Source organism: Chenopodium quinoa, unplaced genomic scaffold (assembly GCF_001683475.1).
Source record: "Chenopodium quinoa cultivar QQ74 unplaced genomic scaffold, ASM168347v1, whole genome shotgun sequence".
In the NCBI taxonomy this organism is placed as follows: Eukaryota; Viridiplantae; Streptophyta; class Magnoliopsida; order Caryophyllales; family Amaranthaceae; genus Chenopodium; species Chenopodium quinoa.
This window is the reverse complement of record NW_018743538.1, coordinates 1-25,573: the sequence shown is the minus strand read 5'-3', so window position 1 is coordinate 25,573 and position 25,573 is coordinate 1. Positions and strand designations below refer to the sequence as shown.

At 36.5% G+C, this 25,573-nt stretch overlaps 2 protein-coding genes across 2 annotated transcripts; both read left to right on the top strand.

The window, feature by feature from the left end:
• Positions 1 to 9,111: 9,111 nt before the first annotated feature.
• On the top strand, positions 9,112 to 10,766 carry LOC110740204 (zinc finger MYM-type protein 1-like). Its single transcript, XM_021920685.1, has 3 exons — positions 9,112 to 9,309; positions 9,484 to 9,610; positions 9,745 to 10,766. Exons 1-3 carry the CDS (start codon positions 9,112 to 9,114, stop codon positions 10,764 to 10,766), a joined length of 1,347 nt encoding a protein of 448 aa, XP_021776377.1.
• Positions 10,767 to 12,830: 2,064 nt separating this feature from the next.
• Positions 12,831 to 13,457, top strand: LOC110740203. Its single transcript, XM_021920684.1, has one exon. The coding sequence runs from the start codon at positions 12,831 to 12,833 to the stop codon at positions 13,455 to 13,457; it is 627 nt and encodes a 208-aa protein (XP_021776376.1).
• The last annotated feature ends 12,116 nt before the right edge of the window (positions 13,458 to 25,573 follow it).

Genomic DNA, 25,573 nt, shown 5'->3' with positions numbered 1-25,573 from the left:
TCGGGTTCTCACCAACAATCTCACGTGTTGTATTTACAATGGTCGGTGCACGTTCAACTAGCATTTCAAAATCGTCAAGCCTACGCTCGAACTCATCTTGAGCCTGATCCTCTGGCTCACCCAAGTCATCCTCCTTATTCACATCATAAGGAACATCACTATCATCGGAGTCGTCATCCTCGTACTCGTCCTCATACTCATCATCGTCAATGTCCTCTACCAAAGGAGGATCATGATCGTCCGCCATGAGATATAAGCACCTGTCAAAGCAATCATAAAACAATATTAGTGTATAGTAAAGTATATGCATGATAGTTATTATGGTTATGTAGAAGCTATTTAGCCATTTTCACCTACTTATTATGGTACTATAACCTTGTATATGCATGATAATGAGTACAAAATGCCAATTTCAATCTACATATGGAAAATAGGTTGTTAGAATGAATAAATGTTAGTTCATACACAAAACAAAGGAGTTGGGTTGAGTAGAAGCTATTTATGCCAGTTTCACCTATTTATGGTCCTATAACCTTGTATATGCATGATAATGAGTACACTTAGGCAATTTTCAAACTACAAATATATATTATTTTCGCCTACTTATGCTCCTGTATACATGATAACTAAACTATATGTGCAATGAAACCATATATTACTAACTTTTAATCAAACTACCTCATTCTGAAATTCCTTCGTTATGGTCTGATCGCATATAACCTGCTTCGTTGTCTATGTCATTTAGTAATATAATCAAGCTCCCATATTTCTTGAATTCGACCATAGTATGACAACTCTGCATCGACAGGTGATTTATCCTTAGAACTTGCAAACTCCCTTGACGATGCCACAAGAGTTACACCACTGTTTTGGGTGGAGGAAGATTTCAAATCACGAGCCTCGGTCCAAAAAGTGTACCCATTGATGTCATATCCCTCAAATGAACGGACATCATCCGAGGACCGTACGCAAGCCACCGTACTGTATCGGTCACATTAGTATCATTCAATCCACTCATTACTCGTTCACGAAAACCAATCAACAAATTTCTTATTATGTAACTGCATAAGTGCCCTTTCATCTTTGGATGGAAATTCGGCACGCAAACAAGCCATGTGCTCGTCTAAAATGGGTGCACATCTGAAACATGGTGCAACACATAAAGGTGTGCTTGTAAAAACTGATCTCGGTCTGGTGACATTCGTTTCGACCCAATTGTGCCATGACCATCAAGTCTACCTTCATGTCGAGAAGTAGGAAGACCAATAGGTTGAGCAAGGGCTATGTAGTCCGCCACAAAGTTACCTATCTCCTCACCCACTGTCCCTTGCATTATACTTCCTTCAGGGTGAGCTCGGTTCCGTACTTTATCTTGTAATGTACCCATGTGTCTTTCAAAAGGGTAGCACCACCTAATGAACACTGGACCGCACAACTTAATCTCACGCACCAAATGAAGAACCAGATGAACCATTATGTCAAAAAATGAGGGTGGGAAATACATCTCAAATTTGCACAAAGTCACCACCACATCTGCTTGCAAAGCATCTAGTGTACAAGGATCAAGAACTTTGCTACAAATTGTATTGAAAAACGAACAAAGGCTTGTAATCGCTTCCCGCACGTGTTTCGGTAAAATACCACGGATTACAATCGGTAGGAATACTTGCATCATAATGTGACAATCATGGGATTTCATACTTGTCAGCTTCAATTCTCCACTTAAGGTTACAAATCTTTTCATGTTAGATGAGTACCCTGATGGAACCTTAATGCCGTACAAACATGCACAAAACATACGTTTCTCTACCCTTGACAATGTATAGCAAGCCGGGGGTAAATAAGTATTTTCATCCTTCCCTTTACCCTTAACTTTCTTCTTTGACGCATCTTTGGCCTTTCCCTTTCCCTTGCTCTTCTCCTTCCCTTTTTTCGAAACACTTTCATCTTCTATTCTCGGCTCCTTCCCCTTTCTAACCTTTTCTTGAGGCCACAATTCTGGACGAATCCCCATCTCTTTCAAATCTAACCGTGCACCCTTTCCATCCTTTGTTTTGCCTGGGATATTCATAAGCGTCCCCAAAAGAGCATCACACACATTCTTCTCTATATGAATCACATCAAGACAATGCCTAACGTCATGTTCTCTCCAGTACGGCAGCTTCCAAAAGATTGATTCTTTCTTAAAACAGAGCAGCTGAGACCACAGTTTTTTCTGATTTTCCAAACACCGTTCGTATCCCTTTCACCCGAGCACTAATCTCAGCACCAGTCAATGGTCTAGGCGCAGTATCCTCTTCCACGGTTCCATCGAATGCCTTTTTCTGCCTACGGTACGGGTGATCACGCCTAAGGAACCTTCGAGTCCGTAGGTAGACATCTTTGTGAGAATGAGTCAGGTATACGCTTGATGTGTCATCAATACATATGGGGCATGCTTTTTTCCCTTTGACCTTGTACCCACACAAGTTGCCATATGCAGGGAAGTCATTCATGGTCAACATAAGGGATGCACGCAATGTGAACATCTCGTTCTGATGAGCATCGAAAACGGAAACCCCTTCGTCCCACATCTTTCTCAAGTCGTCAATAAGCGGCGCAAGGTAAACATCTATGTCGTTTCCGGTTGCTTAGGACCAGTTATTAACAATGAAAGCATTACATACTTACGTTTCATGCACAGCCAAGGAGGAAAATTATAAATCACTAAAAGTACCGGCCATGTGCTGTGTTGGGTACTAAGAGTGCCAAATGGATTCATCCCGTCCGTGCACAACCCAAGCCTTAAATTTCTGACTTCATTACCAAATTCCTCAAACTTCAAATCAATGTTCTTCCACTGTGGAGAGTCAGCTGGATGCTTCAGCATTCTGTTTTTCTTTCTTCCCTCTGCATGCCACCTCAAGTTTTTAGCGTCTTTTGGTATTGAGAACAGACGCTTAAACCTTGGAATAATGGGAAGATACCACAACACCTTAGCAGGAGGTCCCTCCGTGCCAGGATTGCAACTCATGCGCTTGTACCGCGACCGCTTGCATCGTGGACACTCCTGCAGTTTTTCATATTCATTTCGATACAAAATACAGTTATTAGGACATGCATGTATCTTCTTATACTCCAAACCAAAGGGACACATGAGCTTCTTTGCGTAATAATAAGACTTAGGAATTTCATTCCCATCAGGAAACATATCACTTAATGCGGTCAACAAAGAAGTAAAACTAATGTCCGTCCACCTATGCTTCGACTTAATGTTGAAAAGTGTTAGCACGGCCGATAGTTTGGAGTATTTTTTGCACCCGGGATATAAAGGCTTTTTGGAAGCCTCCGATAATAATTCAAACACTTCACCTTCAACACCTTGCAACATCTCATCCACTTGTTCATCCTCAACCTCATCTGCCTGATCTTCATCAGCTCTATCCTCACCATTATCAACAATATACTCATCATTCTCGTATTCCTCGTCCACATGAATCTCAGTGCTTCTAACACGCACATCATTCCGATCAAGATCCCCACTGCACTCTCCACTTTCTCCGTGCCAAATCCACACATGGTGTAATTTCCTAAACCCACGACATAATACATGATCTCTAATGATTTCAACACTATCGACCACATTCACACAATTACAATCAACACAAGGACAATAAAGGCCTTTGTCTCCCTGTTTGCATTGATAAGCTAAAGCCCTCTCGCAAAACTCTTGAACCCCATTCCAAAATTCCAATGTATCGCGTCTACCATACATCCAACCACGATCCTTCTCCATTTAGTAAATTGTCTCTAAACATATATATAGCACCATATAATTATAATGTGTAAGTGCTACATATTTTATGTAAATCAAATTCAAGTACAAAACGTGAATATACCATTCATATAGTGAAAAAATGCATGTTTCCAAAGGGTCCTTATCACTCCAACCTAACCCATCCTTGAATGTCTACTCTCACTAGTGAATGTATGTCAACTTTCCAATTTTAAGGAAAATCCGGCAGCATTTCCCCCTAGTTCTCCAAGTACACGATGTAGATAATTAATTACCCACATATGTACCCAGAGAACATAGTGAGGAAATGGTAAGCCAAGATGTTCCTTAAAATCGAAAAGAAAACATACATTCACCACCTAAGTGAGAGTACACATTTAAGAACAGTCCCAACCGGGGAATATTCAAGACTTTCTCCTAATGAGAAAGCCTTGAACGGGTATCTAGGCATATGATGATGCAATTCAAGTATTCTATATATTGTTGTATTTATTTGCAATTAAACAATACACAAGTTGCAATTTCATGAATAAAATTTTATTAAATGGATGAATAGAAAGAAATATAGCTAAGTAAAGTTTAGTAGTCATACCAATATAGCAACTACCCACTTGAGCTCAATATGTAGTCCTCAAGCTAATTAAACTCTTGCTTCAATTCACATATGAATCTATATATTAAAAAAACAAAAATTAGCAACGCCACTAATTCTCTAATATATTCACAAATCTCTAATGTATTCACAATTCTCTAATTTATTCACAACTAATTAAGTGGCAATATCACTATTTCTCTAATTTATGCACAATTCTCTAATTTAATCATAATTCTCTAAATTATTCACAAATCTATAGTGTAATCACAATTCTCTAATTTATTCACAATTTTCTAATTTATTCACAACTAATTAGAAGCAAGGTCACTAATATACACATTAAAACATACAAAAAGTCAACTAAGGAACAAGGTAATGCAAAATTACTAATATATTCAATCGAGGATCAAGAGTCAAAGCATTCAATCACAATAATTTGACTAAGAAATCACCATCTGGAACAAAAAGAAAAGTGCATGGAGAAAAATAAACTACTCTTTTTCACCAAGCTTCACTGTAGTTCCTCCGTATTCACGGTATCCCCTTCTTTGACAGCAACAGGAATATGATTCCCCGTCTTGTCACGAAGGCCAGGTCCAACAGCAAGAACTTTGCCAGAATTCAGCTGAAATCGAATCCAAGCAACAAAATTCAGTAATAAATCCTTAAACTGATTCAATTATCAAAAACCAAACTCCCCAAAACAAGGCATCATAAACAAATTTCACAGCCAGCAATGTAGCACAAACATACAATTTTAATCCCAACAATGTAGCACAATTTTAATCTAAAATAAGATGAACCCATTAATTTTCTTCGCATTTCATATACAATCTAAGCACAATTTTAATCTAAAATAAGATGAACCCATTAACTTGAAAAGATGAACTTACCCTAAATTAGTTGGAGGTGGAAGAAGCTAAGGGGATGAGAGAATGAAAAGACCCTCGCTGGTGGAGGTTGACAGGAGGTGGAGGCGGTGCGCGCTGGTGGAGGTGGAGGTGGAGGCGGTGCGCGCTGGTGGAGGTGGAGGCGGTGCGCGCTGTTGCTGTTGTTATTTGTTTCGCACAGAGAAAGGCGGTGGAGGCCGACCGTGAAAGACAAAGAAGGGCAGGGCAGGGAGAATTCATGGCGGTGGTTTTCGACACCTGAAAGCGCCGGTGAAGGTGGCGGCTGTGGTGGAGGGAAAAGGTGGAGGCACGACTTCAAATACTCTGAGTGAGAACGAAAGAAGGGATGAACGAATGAAGGGAAGGAAAGAGAAAGAAAGGAAGAAAAGAGGAAAAGACGCGGTTTTTTTTTTTAATTTGGCAACGATTTGAATGGCACCGGTTCAAACCGGTGCCTTTTTTATTTTTGGCACCGGTTCAGGCTGAACCGGTGCCTTTTCTCTTTTGGTAAAAACCCGCCCAATTCTAGACTGATTTTGGGCACCGGTTTAGGCTGAACCGGTGCCATATGGGGGGTGCCTAATGCTTTTTTTCTACTAGTGAAAACGGTAGTTTGGTTTGGTTTAGTTTAATATGATATATTAGTTTACTTTGGTTTGGTTTGATTTGGTTTATATTAATAGTATGGTGTTATGATATTTTTCTCTTGTTTAGTTTAATCTTGATATATTTGTTTAATATTATGTATGTTAGTTAAGTATATATATTTTTAAATAAATCTTATAATTAATTAATTGCTCCCTTCTCTTTAAAAAAAAAACAATGTTAGTTTGGTTTAGTTTAGTTTAACATAATGTATTTTAGTTAATTTTATGTTAATATAATGTGTTTTAGTTTAATTTATTTTAATATAAAGTATCTTAATTTAGTTTAGTTTTTTTAGAAATATGTTAGTTTAATTTAATATATAAAACGGTAGTTTGGTTTGGTTTAGTTTAATATGATATATTAGTTTACTTTGGTTTGGTTTGATTTGTTTCTCTTGTTTAGTTTAATCTTGATATATTTGTTTAATATTATGTATGTTAGTTAAGTATATATATTTTTAAAAAAAATTATTTGCATAATAATATAGCTAGATACCCGTTCAAGGCATACACATTAGGAGTATGTCTTGAATAGTCCCCGGTTGGGACTGTCCTCGTATGTTTATTCTCACTTAGGTGGTGAATGTATTCCTTTGTTTTAATTCTAAGGAAGATCCTTGCTTGTCATTTCTCTACAATGTTCTCTAGGTACATATATAGGTGTTTCTAATCGCCTATATTGTGTACTTGGGGAACTGTAGGGAGATGCTGCCGGATTTTCCATAGAAATGAAATTCTGGCATACATTCACTAGTGAGATTGAACGTACAAGGATGGGTTAGGTTGGAGTGATAAGGACCCTTGGAAATCATTTCTCTTCTCATTTGCATTTCCATAACAGTTTGATCTATAATGAATATATATTGTGCTTTATGACTAATGTGATTAATGGCATATGTGTTAGTTGTGTAGAACTTGTAATCATGAAACGAAAAGAACGTAGCTGGATGTACAATTCTATTAATCCTGAGTTCTTGAAGGGGGTAGATGAATTCCTTAAATATGTGGAATATCATCCCGATAGTAGCAACCCGAATGAAGTTAGGTGTCCATGTTTTAGATGCAAAAACAAACGTCTTTGGGATCCAGATACGGTCAAACTTCATTTGTATCGCAGCGGTTTTTTTACCTAATTACTATGAGTGGATGTGTCATGGGGAAGGGTTTCCAGGAACTCGTAGAAGGCAGTCAAATGAATATCGTGAAATGGTTTTGGATGCCTTTGGTCAGTCTCAAGATCAAGGCCATTCCGAAGAGCCACCTGTTTCATTAGAGGAGGAGCCTAATGCACAAGCCAAGCCATTTTTTGATTTGTTAAGGGCTTCTGAACAACCGTTATACGAAGGGAGTTCATTGTCTGTGTTAGAGATGGCTTCTAGAATCACTAGCCTAAAGTGTGAGTATAATTTGCCGCACAGATGTGTTGATGGATTTGCTTCTTTGGTTAATGAAGCGATTCCTAACAACAACCACATGGCCGAGACATTCTATGAGGTCAAGAAAATTGTTAAGGGGTTAGAGCTGCCCCATGAAAAGATTCATGCATACCCGAAAGGATGTATGTTGTTTTGGAAAGATGATGCTCAATTATCTACATGTAGGGTGTGTGGCAGCGACCGATACAAGAAGACTTCTAAAGGTAGCTTAGTGCCTTTGAATGTTATATTTTATTTCCCTATCACACCTAGGTTTCAAAGGCTTTTTGCAACTAAAAACATTTCTGAGGAAATGACATGGCTTGCTAAAAATCCTCGAGTTCAAGGCACAATGGCACACCCTAGCGATAGTGAAGCGTGGAAACACCTAGATAGTTGCTTTCCTGAGTTTGCCTCTGAACCTCGTAATGTTCGACTTGGCCTATGTACGGATGGATTTGCTCCACATGGTCAGTTTGGGGGACAGTATTCATGTTGGCCTGTCATTTTGACCCCTTATAACTTGCCTCCGTCAATGTGTATGAAAAGACAGTTCATGTTTCTTTCGTTACTCGTTCCTGGTCCTAAAAACCCTAAGGGAAACTTGGATGTTTACATGCAACCTCTCATACACGAGTTGAAACAGTTGTGGGAAGTTGGGGCAAATACTTACGATATTTCGAGAAAACAAATTTTCAATCTTCGAGCAGCCATCCTATGGACCGTTAGTGACTTCCCGGCTTATGGTATGTTATCTGGTTGGACCACAGCCGGTAAGAAGGCTTGTCCATATTGCATGGAGAAAAGCAAAGCATTTTGGCTCGAAAATGGTGGTAAGGTTTCTTAGTTTGATTGCCATCGTCAATTCCTTCCGACAAATCATCCTTTTCGAAATAGTAAAAATGCATTTTGTAAAAACAAAGTCGAAAAAGGTTCACCACCTCACATCATGTCAGGAGAGGAACTTTGGGAATGTGTGAAAAACCTCCCGAAAGCAACAGATGGCCCTGAGGCACTGAAACGTCTCAAGCAGTGGCGGAGGGAGAGGGGGACAACTGTCCCCCCACTTTGGAAAAAAAAAATCAGTTTTTTATTATTAAAAAAAAAAGCCTTGCAAATCACGCACAAGGTACAAGTTGTACTGATCCACAAACAAAAAGAGAGCAAAAGTAAGGAAGTTAAGTCACATCACATATAAGACAAAAAATATAAAGAATAAAAAATACTAAAAGACAAACATAAAAAGTTAAAAAAAAAATATTAAGACTTTTACAATTCCTCTAGACCAAAATTGTACTCCACGGACCAGTGGACCACGAGGCTCGAGGCACGAGACACGAGTAACGTCACTGATTGACGAAGTGAGGAGACCACGTCTGAGTGTCTGACGCCAGCGACGCTGATTGCGACGGTACACCAACAATTAATTTGTCTTTGATTTTCCCCAAATTCAAAGTAAGTAACTTCTAATTATAAATTAACCCTCTAAACCCTAAATCTTATTATTTTTTTAATTGTTTAAGTGCCAATTTTTTTAAAGTGTTAATTGTTTAAATCCTAATTTTCTAATGGTTAATTGTTTGAATTCCAATGTTTAGTTAGGGTTGTCAAATAGTTCACTTTATAACTTGTTATTTGTGTTTAATTGTTTGGTTATTTGGATTGTATGATATGAAATTATGAATATACGATGGTAATTGAATTATTATTGATTCATTGTTTACATTCTTATTGATTAAATTAGGCCATGTCAAAACAACCCGATCTTCGACAATTTATGTTTACAAGAATGAAATCTCAAGGAAATGAACCCACTTCATTTACCTCCCCTGAAACTCAAGAAAATGTTGTAGAAAATGGTGGTGGTACAAGTACTAGTAATGTACCACTGGAGGAGGAAGAATTGCTATATGATGTTGAACTACTTCCCCATGATCCGGGAAAAAGAATGAATATAATGAATTATCCCCCAAATCAAAGAAATGCGGTAAGGAGAGCTTATATTCTAAAAAAACCTTGTCAACCAAAAACTCACAACTTCCCTCAAAGACAAGTAGGAGGTTTGCGTCGTTTAGTGTGAATTGGTTCAACAAATGGGATTGGCTTGAGTATAGCATTGAAAAAGATGCCGCATTTTGTTTTGTATGTTATTTGTTCAAAGGTGAAGTTGAAAATAATATGGGAGGTGATGCATTTGTTGATGGAGGGTTTAGGAAATGGAATAAACCGGAATGATTTGAGAAGCATGTTGGTGGAATTAAGAGTGCTCATAATCTTGCGTATGAGAAGTATGTGAATTTAAAAGATGGGAAAAATAAATCAATTGTGAATATTTTTGAAAAGGCAAGTGAGGTAATTAAAAATGAATATTATATTCGTTTGAATGCATCTTTAACTTGTTTAAGGTTTCTTTTGGGACAAGGTTTGGCATTTCGTGGCCATGATGAAAGTGATGAGTCTCATAATAGGGGTAATTTCATTGAGCTATTGAAATGGTTAGGAGAAGAGGTTAAGGAAGTAGGTGATCATACTCTTGAAAATGCACCCGGAAATTGTCAAATGACTTCTCCCCCGATCCAAAAAGACATTATTAATTGTTGTGCAAAAGAAACGACTAAGTGCATAATTGAAGAGCTTGGTGATGATTACTTTTCTATATTGGCCGATGAGTCAAGTGACGTGTCCCAAAAAGAGAAACTAGCTCTTGTTTTGCGCTTTGTTGATAGAAATAGTGGAAAGGTAATGGAGAGATTTTTAGGCATTGTTCATGTTGGTGATACTACCGCTTTATCTCTTAAAGATGCAATTATGTCACTACTTGTGGAATATTCATTGAGCCCATCTATGATTAGAGGGAAAGGGTATGATGGGGCTAGTAATATGAAGGGTGAAATAAATGGCCTTAAGACTTTGATTATGAATGATACTCCAAGAGCCTACTATATACATTGTTTTGCTCATCAACTTCAACTATCACTAGTTGTCGTTACTAAAAGAAATGATAGTTGTGGTTGGCTTTTTGAAATACTTGCAAACTTGTTGAATGTTGTTGGAGTTTCTTGCAAAAGAAGAGAAATGATTCGTAATAGTCAAGCTCAAGAAGTTGCTCAAGCATTGGAAGTGGGGGAAATTTTGAGTGGATCGGGTTTGAATCAAGAGCTGGGTTTGAAGAGGCCCAAAGATACTTGTTGGGGATCCCATTACAAGTGTCTTGTAAATGTCATCCGCTTGTTTTCTATAATTGTTAAGGTACTTGTTCACATTGGGAAACATGGTGCATCGGAAGATAAGTTTAAAGCTCAAATTGTTTTAGGACAATTAGAGTCATTTGATTTTATTTTTGTTGCTTACTTGATGTTGACTATTTTTAGTTACACTAATGATTTGTGTATTGCTTTGCAAAGAAAGGAGCAAGATATTGTAAATGCCATGTGTAGGAAATAATTTCAAGCGTTAATCCCACTAGCTTGAACCCCACTGTGATCATACACTAAAGTACGGTGGCGTCCAAAAGGGAAGAAGATAGAGCAAAAGAGTCGCCAACAAGTTTTTTAGGAACTTGTAAACCGTTCACGAGGTGAAGGTTTACACCCCTTAACGATCCAAGAGATCGTCAACTCCACAAGGTCTAGAACCAAATAAGGGTTCGGGGATGATGGTACAAATCCAACCTAAAAGAGATTGAACCTGCCCTAATAATAGGCCTCTACTTTATTCTGCTCGTATTCATGTGCGCTTCTTAATTAACATGCAATCATTAGGATTAACCCTAAACTTGTTTATCTATTTTGGTTGAATATAATGCACAAATAAATCTATTATTGGCGATCACTTGAATTATAATCATATTAACCCTAACAAGATTATTAATTATCTTATTAAGCGTGATTACAAGTATAGATTCCCTTTAAACATTCATAAAGGATGTGATCAAGCAATAATATCAAGCAACAATAATAAATAATCATCATAATAATAATTATAAATAAAATAATCATCATCAAAAAAATAATAATAATATTCATAATCGTCATAATCATAAATTATAATGATAATCATGTTCATGTTAATATTAAAGCATAATAAACATAGCAAGATCCTAGGCATGATACTAACAAGATTAATAACAAACCCTAGCATGTCACTAAGCAATAAAAATCAAATCTTTAACCCTAACATGATACTAACAATCATAAATATTAGGAAGAGAATAGGAAGCATCACAACAATCATATTTAATATTAAAATCACCCTAGACATGATACTAGGAATATCATAACAACAATATAAACATGATTTCTACATCATCACATCAATTAAAACCATAAAGTACTTACTTTGATGCCTCGTACCTCTTTCTAATAACAAAATACACGCGTTAGTAACTTCAAGGAAAATAATAAACAAACAATTAAATTAAATAATTGAAAGAGAGATTTGGGACCAAACCCTCATAAATTAAACCTTTCACGTCTAGGGCGAAGGCAACTTTGAATATGGCTAGGTGTTTCTAGATCTTGTGAATGCAAAATTTTGTATGTAAAAAGCAAAGTAAGAAAGAATTGAATGTTTAAGAGAGATGAATGAAATCAATTGGTGAATGAATGTAGATGATGATAATTGGTGAATGTTGGTGAAGAAAACGAAGTTTTTAATACGATATTTATAGAGAAAATCAGCCAAAAAGATAAATTAAACAAAACAGAGTCTGACGCTCAGAAAACAGGGCTGGCGCCAACCCAGGCTAGCTTGTGCCAAGCGCCAATGGCTAGCGCCAGGCCTGGTTCCATGCGCCAAGGCCTGGGGTTAGGCGCCAAGCCTGATTCCAACGCGTTTTCGAAAATCCGATAAGTTTACCGTACTGGAGGATAAAATAATATAATTTCCTCAAAAATGCTATTTGATTTTGATTAAAACTCTGAGAAGTCAACAAAAGTCAATTTATCAATGCTAATTGAATTAGGAATGAAAGGAACCTTCTAGAAGAATCTAGAAGACTAAAACCATTCCTAATTGCATTAGGAATGATAAATCATATTAGGCCCTCCCCTAGATCATTGGGCCGTACATAAAGCTCAAACCGGGCTCAATTTGGTAAATTGGCCATAACTTCCTCAATATTCATCGGAATTGGGCCTATAATATATCGTTGGAAAGGTCTTTGCAAGCCCCATACAACTACACTACTATTGGATCCATATCATGGACCAACCAAACTGGATTGGCTGTTTTCTTAAAATAAGTTTTCAAAAACAGAGAGAAGAGAAAAGAAATAAAAACTATCCGCAACACTAGACCTTTCCACACTTTCGTTTCATTCGATTATGATTCGACATGAAAGGTACTCATCACTGGGTTTGGTTTTGGGGAGACACAAATGGGTGTCTACACCATGGAACTAGTTACTTTCACAAAAAGTGTGTTGCAAAAAATGAGGGAACAAGGGTGGGAGACTCTCTTAACAAGGTTACTTTATTTTGCACTAAACATGGCATTGATGTTCCCACTATGGATGCTCTTTATGTTCCTCAAAGAAGATCACGACGCTTTGTCAAAAAAGCAACAAATCTACATCATTTTCGTGTTGAAATATTTTTGGGGGAAATTGATTTGCATCTTCAAGAGCTTGATAATCGATTCAGTGAGAGAAGCATGGAGTTACTTACTTGTATGGCTTGCTTAAGTCCTAAAGATAACTTCTCATCGTTTGACAAAGAAAAGGTACTCAAACTTGCCTCTTATTATCCCGAAGAATTTTCAAGTTTTGATTTGATGACACTTGAAGGTCAACTTGATATATTCATGGAAAATATGCACAATGATGAGAGATTTCAAAATTTGCGTGATCTTAACTCTCTTTCCATGATGCTTGTTAATACCAAGAAGGATAAGACATATCCTCTTGTATATTTGCTTATCAAGTTGATGTTGATTCTCCCCGTTGCTACGGCAAGTGTTGAAAGAGTATTCTCCGCAATGACATATGTCAAAAGTAAGTTGCGAAATAGCATGGGTGACCAATTTATGAATGATTGTTTGGTCACTTTTATTGAGAAGAAAGTGTTCTTACAAGTTCCTGATGAAAAAATCATTGATCGTTTTCAAAATATGAAGACTCGAAGGATGCAATTATAATTTAATAATAAACTTTATGTACTTTTTTCATCTTTTTTTTTTTTTTTGAATTGTAGGACTAATTATAAGTTGTCGTTTTTTATTTGTAAAATTTTAACTATAAACCTATCGTTGTGTTTAATTTTTTTTTTTAATATATTTTTGTCAAATGATGCGACATTTAGTTGTCGTCCCCCCGGTTGTATATTCCTGGCTCCGCCACTGGTCTGAAGAATGCAAAAAAAGGGTGGTTCAAGCAAAGCACTCTATGGGACCTTCCATATTGGAAACATCTTCTTGTTCGTCACAACTTAGATGTCATGCACGTTGAAAAAAACTTTTTTGATCAGTTGATTCACACTATAATGGACGTGAAAAAGCTATCTTGTGACACGCCATCAGCTCGGAATGACATTGCTAAATACTGTAAACGGCCCCAGCTACATCTTCAAGAGGATGATAGAGGAAAAGAATTCATGCCAAAGGCTCCATTTGCTCTTGACAAGGCTCAGAGAAAGGTTTTGTGTGAGTGGGTCAAACAGCTGCGGTTTCCTGATGGTTACGCTTCCAATTTGAGCCGATGCGTTGATTTGCAATCAGGTAAGTTACATGGAATGAAAAGTCATGATTGTCACGTGTTCATGGAGAGGTTGTTGCCCACTACTTTGAGAGAATTGCTCCCTACCCATATATGGAATGCAATTACAGAGATAAGCCAATTCTTTCGCGATTTATGTTGCTACACAATTACAGTTAGCGACATGGAGCGATTGGAAAAAACATAGCTGAGATCCTGTGCAAGCTTGAGAAGGTTTTCCCCCCATCTTTCTTCAACTCCATGGAGCATTTACCAATTCATTTGCCATATAAGGGCAAGTTATGTGGACCTGTTCAATATCGGTGGATGTATCCTTTCGAAAGGTAAATCAAAGGTCCTTTCTCAACTCTTACTTTCATCTCTTTCATTGCTTTTCGTTACTTATACTTCTACGGCTACATAAATATCAATCACCTGAAACCAAAAATTGGTAATAAGGATCGTGTTGAAGGTTCCATATGCAACGCTTATCTCACTGAAGAGATATCAAACTTCTGCTCCAATTACTTTCAGCCCTCAGTTGACACAAAAACACGAGATCTAGGTCGAAATGTGAATGCTGATGTGGAATCCCCGGCTGACAACGATGAAATCCCAGAGCTGTTCACGGTGGATAAGGGTCGTGTGTCAAATTTGGGTAAAACTCGGTATTTAGATGACAAGGAACTCGAACGTGCTCATTTGTTCGTTTTAAGAAATACCTGCATTTTTGGTGAATACGAAAGGTATATATGTTTAGGATAAAATTTTGAAAATCCCTTAAATTTAATATAATTGCTGCAATGATTAACCATGTGTCATTAATCTATTAGGCAGTTTGAGGACTACATTCTTAGTACTCGAACTTATTTACGTCGAGAAGATGTCATGGAAATATGCGAAACTGAATTCCCTGATTGGTTTCATCACAAGGTGATAATACTTTTCGAACATTGCATATCGATTAATTTATGATAATATAATATAATATATTTCATTTCAATTAGTGTGACATTTGTATTCGTAACGGTTATAGGTGAGAGAACAAAAACCAAGTTCCGATGTGTTGCGAGCATTGTCTATGAGGCCTTTCAAGCGTGTTCGAACTTGGAACCAGATATTTGTCGGTGGCTTTAATTTCCACACACAGTCCTATGGCAAACACAAATCTACGATGAATTACGGGGTGTGTGTCTCAAGTGAGGACGGTGGAGAGTACTTTGGCATTTTAAACGACATAATTGAACTTGTCTACACCGGTCCCGAAAAAGAGTACAAGACTATTTTGTTTAGTTGTAGTTGGATGGATTGTGGTAAAGGAATGAACATTCATGAACAATACAAGCTTGTCGAAGTAAATCATACTAAGAAGTATCCAAGTAAGATCCATTTGTCTTATCTTACCAAGTGTCTCAAGTGTATTATGCATCTTACCCTAGCCTTAAACGTGATCGGGTTCAATGGTGGGCTGTATTTAGATATCAAGCACGGTCGGTGATTGATGCTCCGGTGGATTTAGAGTTTTTGCAGGGTCCTTCACCACAAGTACATGCAACGCTTTGTCCACCAAATGACATTCCAGACTATGAACTTGATAGTGATGATGATGATGACGATGGCTTTATTATCTCAAGTGATGAAGAAGAAGAAGAAGAAAGCATTGGCTCCAGTGATAGTGACGAAGAAGAGGACATCGATGTATTTTTAGATGACACTAGTGATAGTAATAATGATAGTGATAATGATAGTGGTAGTAGTGATAAGAGTAATGAAGAGGAGAATATGTAGTTACTCCTTTAACTATTGTCTTCGAATGTTTAGTTTTTAATGACTACTCGGACTTGTAATATTGCATTACATTTTTGGTCTCATTTTATTATTTTAATGTCTTATGGATCTAATATATGAATTTACAATGTGCGATCATGGTACTAACAACTTTTTCAGGTGGTTATCATGGGAGGAGGAAATAAAGGAGAAACGTCCAAGAGGAGAAAGACTAAGGGGAAATCTCAGGTTGTACGTGTTGACGAGGATGAGTCAATGGAGGAAGAGGAGGCACATGATTTAGGGGCCTCTCAAGAAATCGTCAATCGGAGACAGATTCCTAGGCATGTACAAGGGCAACAGGAGCAACAGGAACAGGAGCTACAGGACCCGCATCCTAATGACTTGCTAGAGTTGGACCCTTCCACACTTTGGTGCGTATGTATTTGTATAATGAAATATCCTTAAATTCGTATTTACTTTGATAAAGTGAATTTGTATTACTTTAACCATGTTTTGTTCACTTTTTTTTTATTATCTACTTACATGAATGTCTATCTTTTATTATAGGTTTGATGATATCCCGGTGAAGAATGTGCTCTCCGACTCGCTAACCGGCTACTATGTTGAGCCTTGGAGGAATAATGGAGAGGTTGATAAAGATTCGAGAGAGCACTTATGGAACTTGTTCAGCGTATGATAACTTTAACCTAACATAATACATGTTTTATAAAGTATATTGATGGAGTTGAATTTTGTAATAAAGACATTTTCTTGATTTGCAGAAAAAATTCAAGTGGGCACCTGAGTTAAACAACCAAGTGAAGGACACTTTCGAAGAAAAGTTTGCAAATCGCCTACGTGACGGCGTTCTACAACATCACACACAGGCTGAATGGTCGCAGACCAAGATGGCTTAATAACGATGTCCACGAACGCATGATGTGAATTGTTGCCACCGATCCAGATTATAAGAAGCGGTCGGAACAAAACAAGAAGAACCGAAGAGGCGGATCCATGGAAAAATGTCGTTGAACCGACCTACTTTCAAGGTTCAATGTCATCTGTACAACATGCTAAAAGGATGGTAAGGTTCCTACAATATGTCTAGTAACAATTAAGTCATTTGTCTATTAATGAATTTTGGTGGGCTAACATGTTTTCATTGATTTTCTGCATGTATATATAAAGGCTGCAAAAAACTAAGGCCAATTACCAAATGCCCATGATCTTTTCTTGAAGACACACTTCAAGGAAGTGCCTGGAAAAGGCCAAGTGTCTGCCAACAACAAAGCAAAAAGGATTGCGGTAAACACTTATTATATGAGTTGATATATGGCAAATTAGCAAAGTAGAACTCATTATATGCTTATTTGGATGATTTTGGATGATTTAGGGTCAAAAATTGACATATGTGCTTATTTCTCTTAATTTCTATCCTTATGCACCTACAAGTATGTGATATTGGAATGTTAGAAGAAAAAACGAGACAATTTGCTTGAAAACTTAGAAAATAGGCATGGTTTTAGCCATATAGCCCAAATTTGGATGATTTTGGATGAGTTAGGGTTGATATTTGACATATGTGCTTATTTCTCTTAATTTCTATCCTTATGCACCTACAAGTATGTGATATTGGAATGTTAGAAGAAATAAACCTTCCATTTGATTGAAAACATAGAAAATAGGCATGGTTTTAGCCATATAGGCCAAATTTGGATGATTTTGGATGAGTTAGGGTCGAAAATTGACATATGTGCTTATTTCTCTTAATTTCTATCCTTAGGCACTTAAAAGCAATTGATATTGGAATGTTAGAAGAAAGAACGAGACCATTTGCTTGAAAACTTAGAAAATAGGCATGGTTTTAGCCATATAGCCCAAATTTGGATGATTTTGGATGAGTTAGGGTCGATATTTGACATATGTGCTTATTTCTCTTAATTTATATCCTTAGGTACCTACGAGTATGTGATATTGGAATGTTAGAAGAAAGAACGAGTCTATTTGATTGAAAAACATAGAAAATAGGCATGGTTTTAGCCATATAGCCCAAATTTGGATGATTTTGGATGAGTTAGGGTCGATATTTGATATATGTGCTTATTTCTCTTAATTTCTATCCTTAGGCACTTAAAAGAAATTGATATTGGAATGTTAGAAGAAATAACGAGTCCATTTGCTTGAAAACTTAGAAAATAGGCATGGTTTTAGCCATATAGCCCAAATTTGGATGATTTTGGATGAGTTAGGGTCGATATTTGACATATGTGCTTATTTTTCTTTATTTCTATCCTTATGCACCTAAAATTATGTGATATTGGAATGTTAGAAGAAAGAAACCTTACCTTATATTGTTGGTTGTTTTTTTTTAACAATATTTTTTATTATCTTCAATATTTTGTAGGAGACCTACCAGAAGAAACTCGAAGAAACAAGGAGTCAGGGGATTCAGAAGAGTCCAATGAGTTGTACTGGGAGACGGTGGGTGGGCGCAATAAGAAGGGGCGTGTGAAGGGACTTGGCCAAGGTGCAGAGCTCTACTATGGCAAACAGATGGGTTCGAGGTTCTCGTTTTTCACAGCAATACACGCCGTCTGTCATTTCTCAAATGCAAGACCAGATGGAACACAGGGTGCAAGTTCTCCAAACTCAAATGGAAGCCGAGATGGAAAGGCGAATTGACTCCCGAATGGCTGAAATGGAGAGGAGATACAAGGAGAGTATGGATGAGATGATGAGTCGTTTGACCAACAACGACTCATGTTCCACCATTCATCCTCAGCATCGAGACCAAGGAACGACCCGGGTAGTGGTGGAGCAGGCCAGGGTTTCCAGGCGATTGCGTAGCTTAGCTTTAGTCTAGCATAGAATCACTCTAACCTAGCTTTTGTTTGGTATAGATACCAAAATGTGGACTATCTTTTGTAATAGGACATAATTATTATATATATATATATATGTACATAAATATAATTTCGTAGGTCGGTAATTAATTTTTTTAAAACAACAATTTCAGGACTCAATATTTAGTTTTTTTTTTGTCGATTTATCATAAAAAAAATTCAGGTTTGAAATTGCAGAAAATTACAAAAATTTGTTTTGGGCTGGAACTATAATTTACGACGGAAAAAAGCGTCGCAACCTATAATTTACGACGGAATTTTATGTCGTAATTTTATAATTTGCGACGGAAAATTCTGTCGGATATATATAGGTTGCGACGGAATTTTCTGTCGCAAACTCTAATTTACGACGGAAAATTCCGTCGCAACTTATAAATTTTCGACAGAATTTTCCGTCGCAAATTATAGGTTGCGGCGCTATTTTTCTATCGTAATATATAGTTTGCGATGCTTTTTTCCGTCGTAAATTATAGTTTGCGAGGCTTTTTTCCGTCGTAAATTATAACTTACGACAGAAAATTTCGTCGTAAATTATAAATTACGACAGAAAATTCCGTCGTAAATTATAGGTTGCGACGGATCTGTTTCCGTCGGAAGTTTGCAACGGATCTTCAATAAAGGCCAAATTCAAGTCCGACGATATTATTTCCGTCGTAAATTCCGTCGTAAAGTAGGTTTACGACGGAAATCCCGTCGGAATATGGCCATTTTCCTACAAAGGGTTTTTCGACGACCAGTTACGAAGGAATTCCGTCGTAACCCTACTTTACGACGGAATTGACATATTTTACGACGAACTTTTTCCATCGCCATTTCGCTGTTTTCTTGTAGTGAATATGCAATTAAGTTTGCTATCATGGGAGATCAATCCAATCTAAAACAAACAACATGCCATCATCAATTCAATCAATTTAATCACACAATTATCATCAAATTTATCTCAAATAACTCAATTAACCATTACAAAGCTTCACTCAACACCTAGTAGAAGGAAACCTACTCAAACATGATTAACAAAGCAATTAAAGAAAGCATAAAGAGAAAAGAGAGTAAGAATGCTCATTGATATAAGATGGCCTGGAGATCTTCAAATCATACAAATTCCTCCTTTGATTATCCAAAATCCATGAAAACCATTGTATTTCTCACTTTCTCTCTCTTAAATTTGAGAGTTTCTCTCTCTAAAAACCTAAAACTAATCTAAAAACTACTGAAGAAATGAATTCCTCCCTCTAAAATGAGCAAAAAATCTATTTATACCCTTACTAAATTGCCTAGGAAGCTCCGCAAAAAGTCGAGCAACGCACAGAGGAGCTGGCGCTCCAATTTCGTGCACGGGCGCTCCTAGCTGTAGAAAAATATATGGCAGAATCGCTCCAGAAAGTTTGGAGCGGGCGCTCCTCATAGGGTGCGCGCCCGCTCCTATCGGACTGGGCAAACCGCTCAGCTTCAAATGAGTATATCTCCCACGTTTTACAACAGAATTAGGCATATGACCTGTCATTGGAAAGCTCTCGAGATAGGCTTTCATCTCCAATTAGAATCGCCCCAAAATGTTTTGTAGATCAAAAGATATAGGCGTTTGAAGTTTGATCATTGCAAATCAAGTGCACATTTCTTCATTACTTGTTCTTTTATGTTTTATATTTCTTCAATCTTGAGCCAATGAACTTATCCAAGTGTTCCTAAACATAATAATAAACCAATAAAGTTTAATATAATGCCATAAGCAACCAAAATATGCAAGAAAAGCCAAAATTGAGCAATAACGACATTTCACATGCAATCATGACCAATGTAGTAAAACGTTATTAAAACCAAGTAAAAAGATATAAAAACTATGAAAAACTAACTAGAAAACTCTTAAAAATAGCGACATAAATGACACTTATCACCTGCGGATAATACTATTAAACGAGGTCAATTTCCGCCAAAGTTAGAAGGCTTTGGGGGAAAGGACCTAAGCAAACAAGTTCATTACAACCTTTCGAGTCCCATCTAGCAATATGGTGTGCTAGAGTATTTCCCGCACGTTTTAACATGAGAAATAGAGAAGCTACTAAAAGATCGAGATAGGTTACAAATATCATCAATCAATAAGGAAAAGGGCGTAAAGCTGGCAGCATAATTTTTTCACTCCTTGCACCACGTTAGACGCATCACTCTCAAGCACAAGCGAGGAGAAGCCAAGCCTGTTAGCTACCTGAAGCCCGTAGCGACAAGCAGTAGCTTCAGCCGTATCTACATCTAATCCAGCCTTCTCCTGCTGCTAAAAAAACTGGAAAAAAGGGACAGTTCGAAACAAGTTTTCTCACTCTCACAGCAGCATCTAATACCCTCCCTGCAGCATCCCTAAACACGACCCCAAGCCCATTCACCCCTCCCACATGAGCATCACAGTTTACTTTCACCATTCCCTCGGCAGGCCCGCATCCAATAAGTACCATATTGCAACCTTAGCACCCCCTGCCCCATGAACACTCTCTTAGCATACTCTCCATGGTCAACAACAAATTTTTGACAGATTTGCAGCAATACTAACAGGGCAGAAGCTTGCATTTTCAAAGATAGACATGTTCCTACACCACCAAGCAGCCCATGATAGCGTTGCAAATGATTTCAGCTCATTAGTATTAATCTGGGAAGCCACCCAGACCAATCTGTCAGCAAAGCTAGAGGATGGCGCTTGTGCTATAAGATGGGAAAAACTACTAGCAGCCCAAATTTCCCTTGCAGCCTTACAATCAAAGGTAGCATGGATCACTGATTCATCTCCATTCCCACAGATCAAATAAGACATATCATCAATCAAATGGCGATAGTGCAATCTTTCCCTCACAGCAAGGAAGCCCTTACAAGCTTTCCATAAAAAATGAGAGAGTTTTGGTGGCCCCTTGAGCCCCCACACAAGCCTCCAGACATTTGTATTTGGCTGAAATCGCCTCGAAGCAAGGCTCTGCTTCCCGAACCAGTACCCGGATCGCACAGAGTACATCCCATTCTTATTCGGCCACCAATACATAATGTCGTTTGTTGTTCGACAAGACAATGGAATTGACATAATTAATGCTCGATCAGAGGCATTAAAATTGTCATTAATTATCACTACTAAAATTCGGTCGAATTGCGACGTTTTTCTACGATCGTCATGAAAACGGTCGCAAAAATTGATATTTGTGACCGTTTTCTAAGCGGTCGCAAATTTACGACCGTTTTTTGGGCTATAAAACGGTCGCAAAGGTACTTAAATATATTTTAAAAATAAAATTCATGTGAAAATTTATTCAAAATTAAATTAATTCTATTACGACCGTTAGTAGCAGTCGCAATATGTGTTAATTACGACGTTTTGAGAAACGGTCGCAAAATTACGACCGGCATACCGGTCGCAAAATGCGTAAATTACGACTGTTTGAGAAACGGTCGCAAAAGTGTTTTTTTAAAATTTTTTAAAAAAGGTATATAAAGAGATCACCCAAACCCTAGTATTAGAACAATTGTCTCACGCATCCTCTATCCTCTCTCTCTCTCTCCTCACGCATCCTCTTCTCCTCTCTCTTTTCTCTCACCCTTTCTTCTTTTTCTCTCTTCTCTTTTCCTCTTTCCACCTCCTTGTGAACGGCACTCATCTCATGCATCCTCTTCTCCTCATCTTTTTCTCCTTCTCTCACATCTCTTCTCTTCACCAACCCGAAATAGAGCGGCCACCGTCACAAGAAAAGCCCACCGTTAAAAGCAACATGCGAAGTTTGGTGTTTATTGGTCAAATTCGACCTTAAAAATTCAGATCTAGAGTTTTTGGTCGAATTTGACCATATTAACCTAAAGAGGAAGATAGATTATGAAAGGTATGTTTATTTTCTGAAAAATTTGTTCATTTTCAAATTTTGTGGTTGAATTTCGATTTCCGTTCGAATTTCCATGTTTGTTTGATTTTGTTATCAATTTTTTGTTTGCGTTTCCGTTCCAATTCCTTTGATTTTGGTTTTATTTTGAGTTTTTGTTAATTCTGTTCGAATTTGTTCTTTATTTGTTCGAATTTCATAGATTTTTGGTTTGATTTTGAGCTCGAACTTGTCGAATTAAGGTTTCGAATTTGTGGGGTTTAATTGTCAATTTTGGTTCGATTTATGAGGGTTTTATTTCGTTTTTTGTTTGATTTTTTGTCGAATTTTTTATTTCCTATCTTATGAGCTTAGATTTTGTATAAATACTCAACCTATTGATGAATAATAATCAAGCAAAACAAGCCATTCTATTCTCGTCTTCTATAATTTATCATGCTCGGCTACCTTTCCCTTAAAAATATATATTACTACTTCGTGGTCGGGTGAGATCAAACCTGGATCATCCGAATGACAGGCCCGAATACTTACTACTATACTACAACGACCATGATGAAGCTGTTAAAGACTTCAAAACAACTGTTGATGTATGGAAGTTCAATATTTCTCCAAGTGAAATTGAGAAATTAGTGTATAGTTGACTTTATTTTTTGTGGTAATTAGTTTTCTTACCAAACCAATTTTTTTTTTTTTTTTTTTTTTTTTTTTTTTTTTTTGTGCTAATAGTTTTCTTACCAAACCAATTTTTACGAAACTCATGCAAGAAATAAGTAACACCATGTCACCATTAGCAAAACTGAGGTTAAGAATGTCTTCTTTATTTTAAAAAGATTATGCTAAAGTCTGTACAAGCTACACTACGTACTTAAAAATCATTAAGCAAATTTATATGTAACGAGGGATCATGCAACAATAGTATTTCGTATTTACAAATTAAATTAAAATTAAACTTTCAATAAATAGTTTATAAGTTTGTTAAAGAGTATTTTTATATAATGAAAATTGTTTTAAAAGGTTTTATCCTAGAAATATCAATCAATAATTACATGAAATAGGTGCAACCACTAGTAGAAAATATCAAAAAGGCACCCCCTAATTGGCACCGGTTCAGTCCAAACCGGTGCCAAAAATGGCCTACAAAATTGGTGGGAAGCTGAACCGAGTAAAAGGCACCGGTTCACTTCAAACCGGTGCCAAAATCATAAAGGCCATCGGTTTGAACCGGTGCCTTTGTGAACCGGGCCTTTAATTATTTAAAAAAAAAAAACCGGCCACTTATATAACGCCTAACCCTAAAAGGCTAAAATCAGTCAACCTCTTCTCTCTCCTCTCACTCCGCCTCTCCCTTCTCCTCTGCTCTCTTTTCTCTCTCCTGTAGCTCTCCTTCATTCCCACCAACAACAACAACATCTCCGCAACAACAACACCAACACAACAACAACAACATCTCCGCAACAACAACAACACAACAACAACAACAACAACACCACCGCAACAACAACAACAACAGCACCACAAAGCCGCCGCCACCTCTCTTCTCTTTAATTTTTTATGGGTTTCATCAAAAAAAATTTGGTTTAATCCACCACAAACACATGCATGAGCAAGGTTAGGGTATAATTTTCTTGATTTTAATTCGATTTTTTTGTTTTCGATTTCTGGGTTATTTTCTTTCCGAATTCAATTTTGATTTTTTTTTTTCAGATTTTTGTTTCTTGTTTATTCGAATTTAATACATTTTGTTTTCGATTTTGATTTTTGTTTTTCGATTTTTTGGTTATTTTTTTTCCGATTTCAATTTTGATTTTTTTTTCGATTTTTGTTTATTCGATTTTAATATATTTTGTTTTCGTTTTTGATTTTTTTATTTTTCGATTTATGGATTATATTTTTTCTTATTTTTGACTTTGAATTTTTTTTCGATTTTTTTTTTGTTATTCGGTTTTAATATATTTTGTTTTCGATTTTGATTTTTTGTTTTTCGATTTCTGGGTTTTTTTAATTTATATTTTTTATCTGGGTTTTTTTATTTCAATTTTTTTTCGATTTTTGGGTTTTTTTAATTTATATTTTTTATCTGGGTTTTTTTCGATTTCAATTTATTTTGATTTCAATTTATTTCCATTTCAGTTTTGATTTTTTTTCGATTTCAATTTATTTTCATTTCTGGGTATTTTTTATCTGGGTTTTTTTATTTTTGGGTATTTTTCGGTTTAATTTTTTGGCGATTTCAAAATTTTTCGATTTAAATTTTTTCTGTGTTTAATTTTTTTGGAAGCTTAATTATATTAATCGTTTTTTTTTTTAATTGGTGCATGTATCTTGAGTTAGATCTTAAATGGAAGAATCAAGATGCAAGAATATTGAGTTTATTTTTGTTATTTATATTGTAATATTTTTTTTTATATGTTGTAATTGAACTACTGCTGTATTGATCTATATTGTAAAATTGTTTTGATTATATATTGTAAATTTTTGATTATGTTGATTGAAATTCGATCTATATTTTGATGTTCTAAATAATTTAAGTCGATTTTTAATTGTTTGATGTTCTTAAAAAAAACAAAAAAAAAATTAAAATATTTGGCACTTTTTGGCACCGGTTAACCGGTGCCAAAAACAATCCACATTTTTTTAAATCCATTTTTGGCACCGGTTAACCGGTGCCAATTTCAAGTTTTGGCACCGGTTTGAACTGGTGCCTTTTTAAACCCCTTTTGGCACCCCCACACTGGCACCGGTTCAAACCGGTGCCTTAGGCCGGGTTTGAACCGGTGCCAAATTCATTTTTTCACGTAGTGAACTCCAAATTTATTTTTTTAAATTGATTTGACTATGTTGTTGTTTGCGTCTTTTTCAAGAACTACTAAATAAAAATTTTAATCTTAAAATTGATTAAACTACTTATATTCATATTTGGATATAGTAATTAGTAAGTGGACTTCCTTTTTTTTTTCTTTTTTAAAAGAATTAAGTGGACTTCCTTCAAAACCTCTAAAAGTCATATACAATTACCTCTAAATTTTTTTTCCACCTCTAATA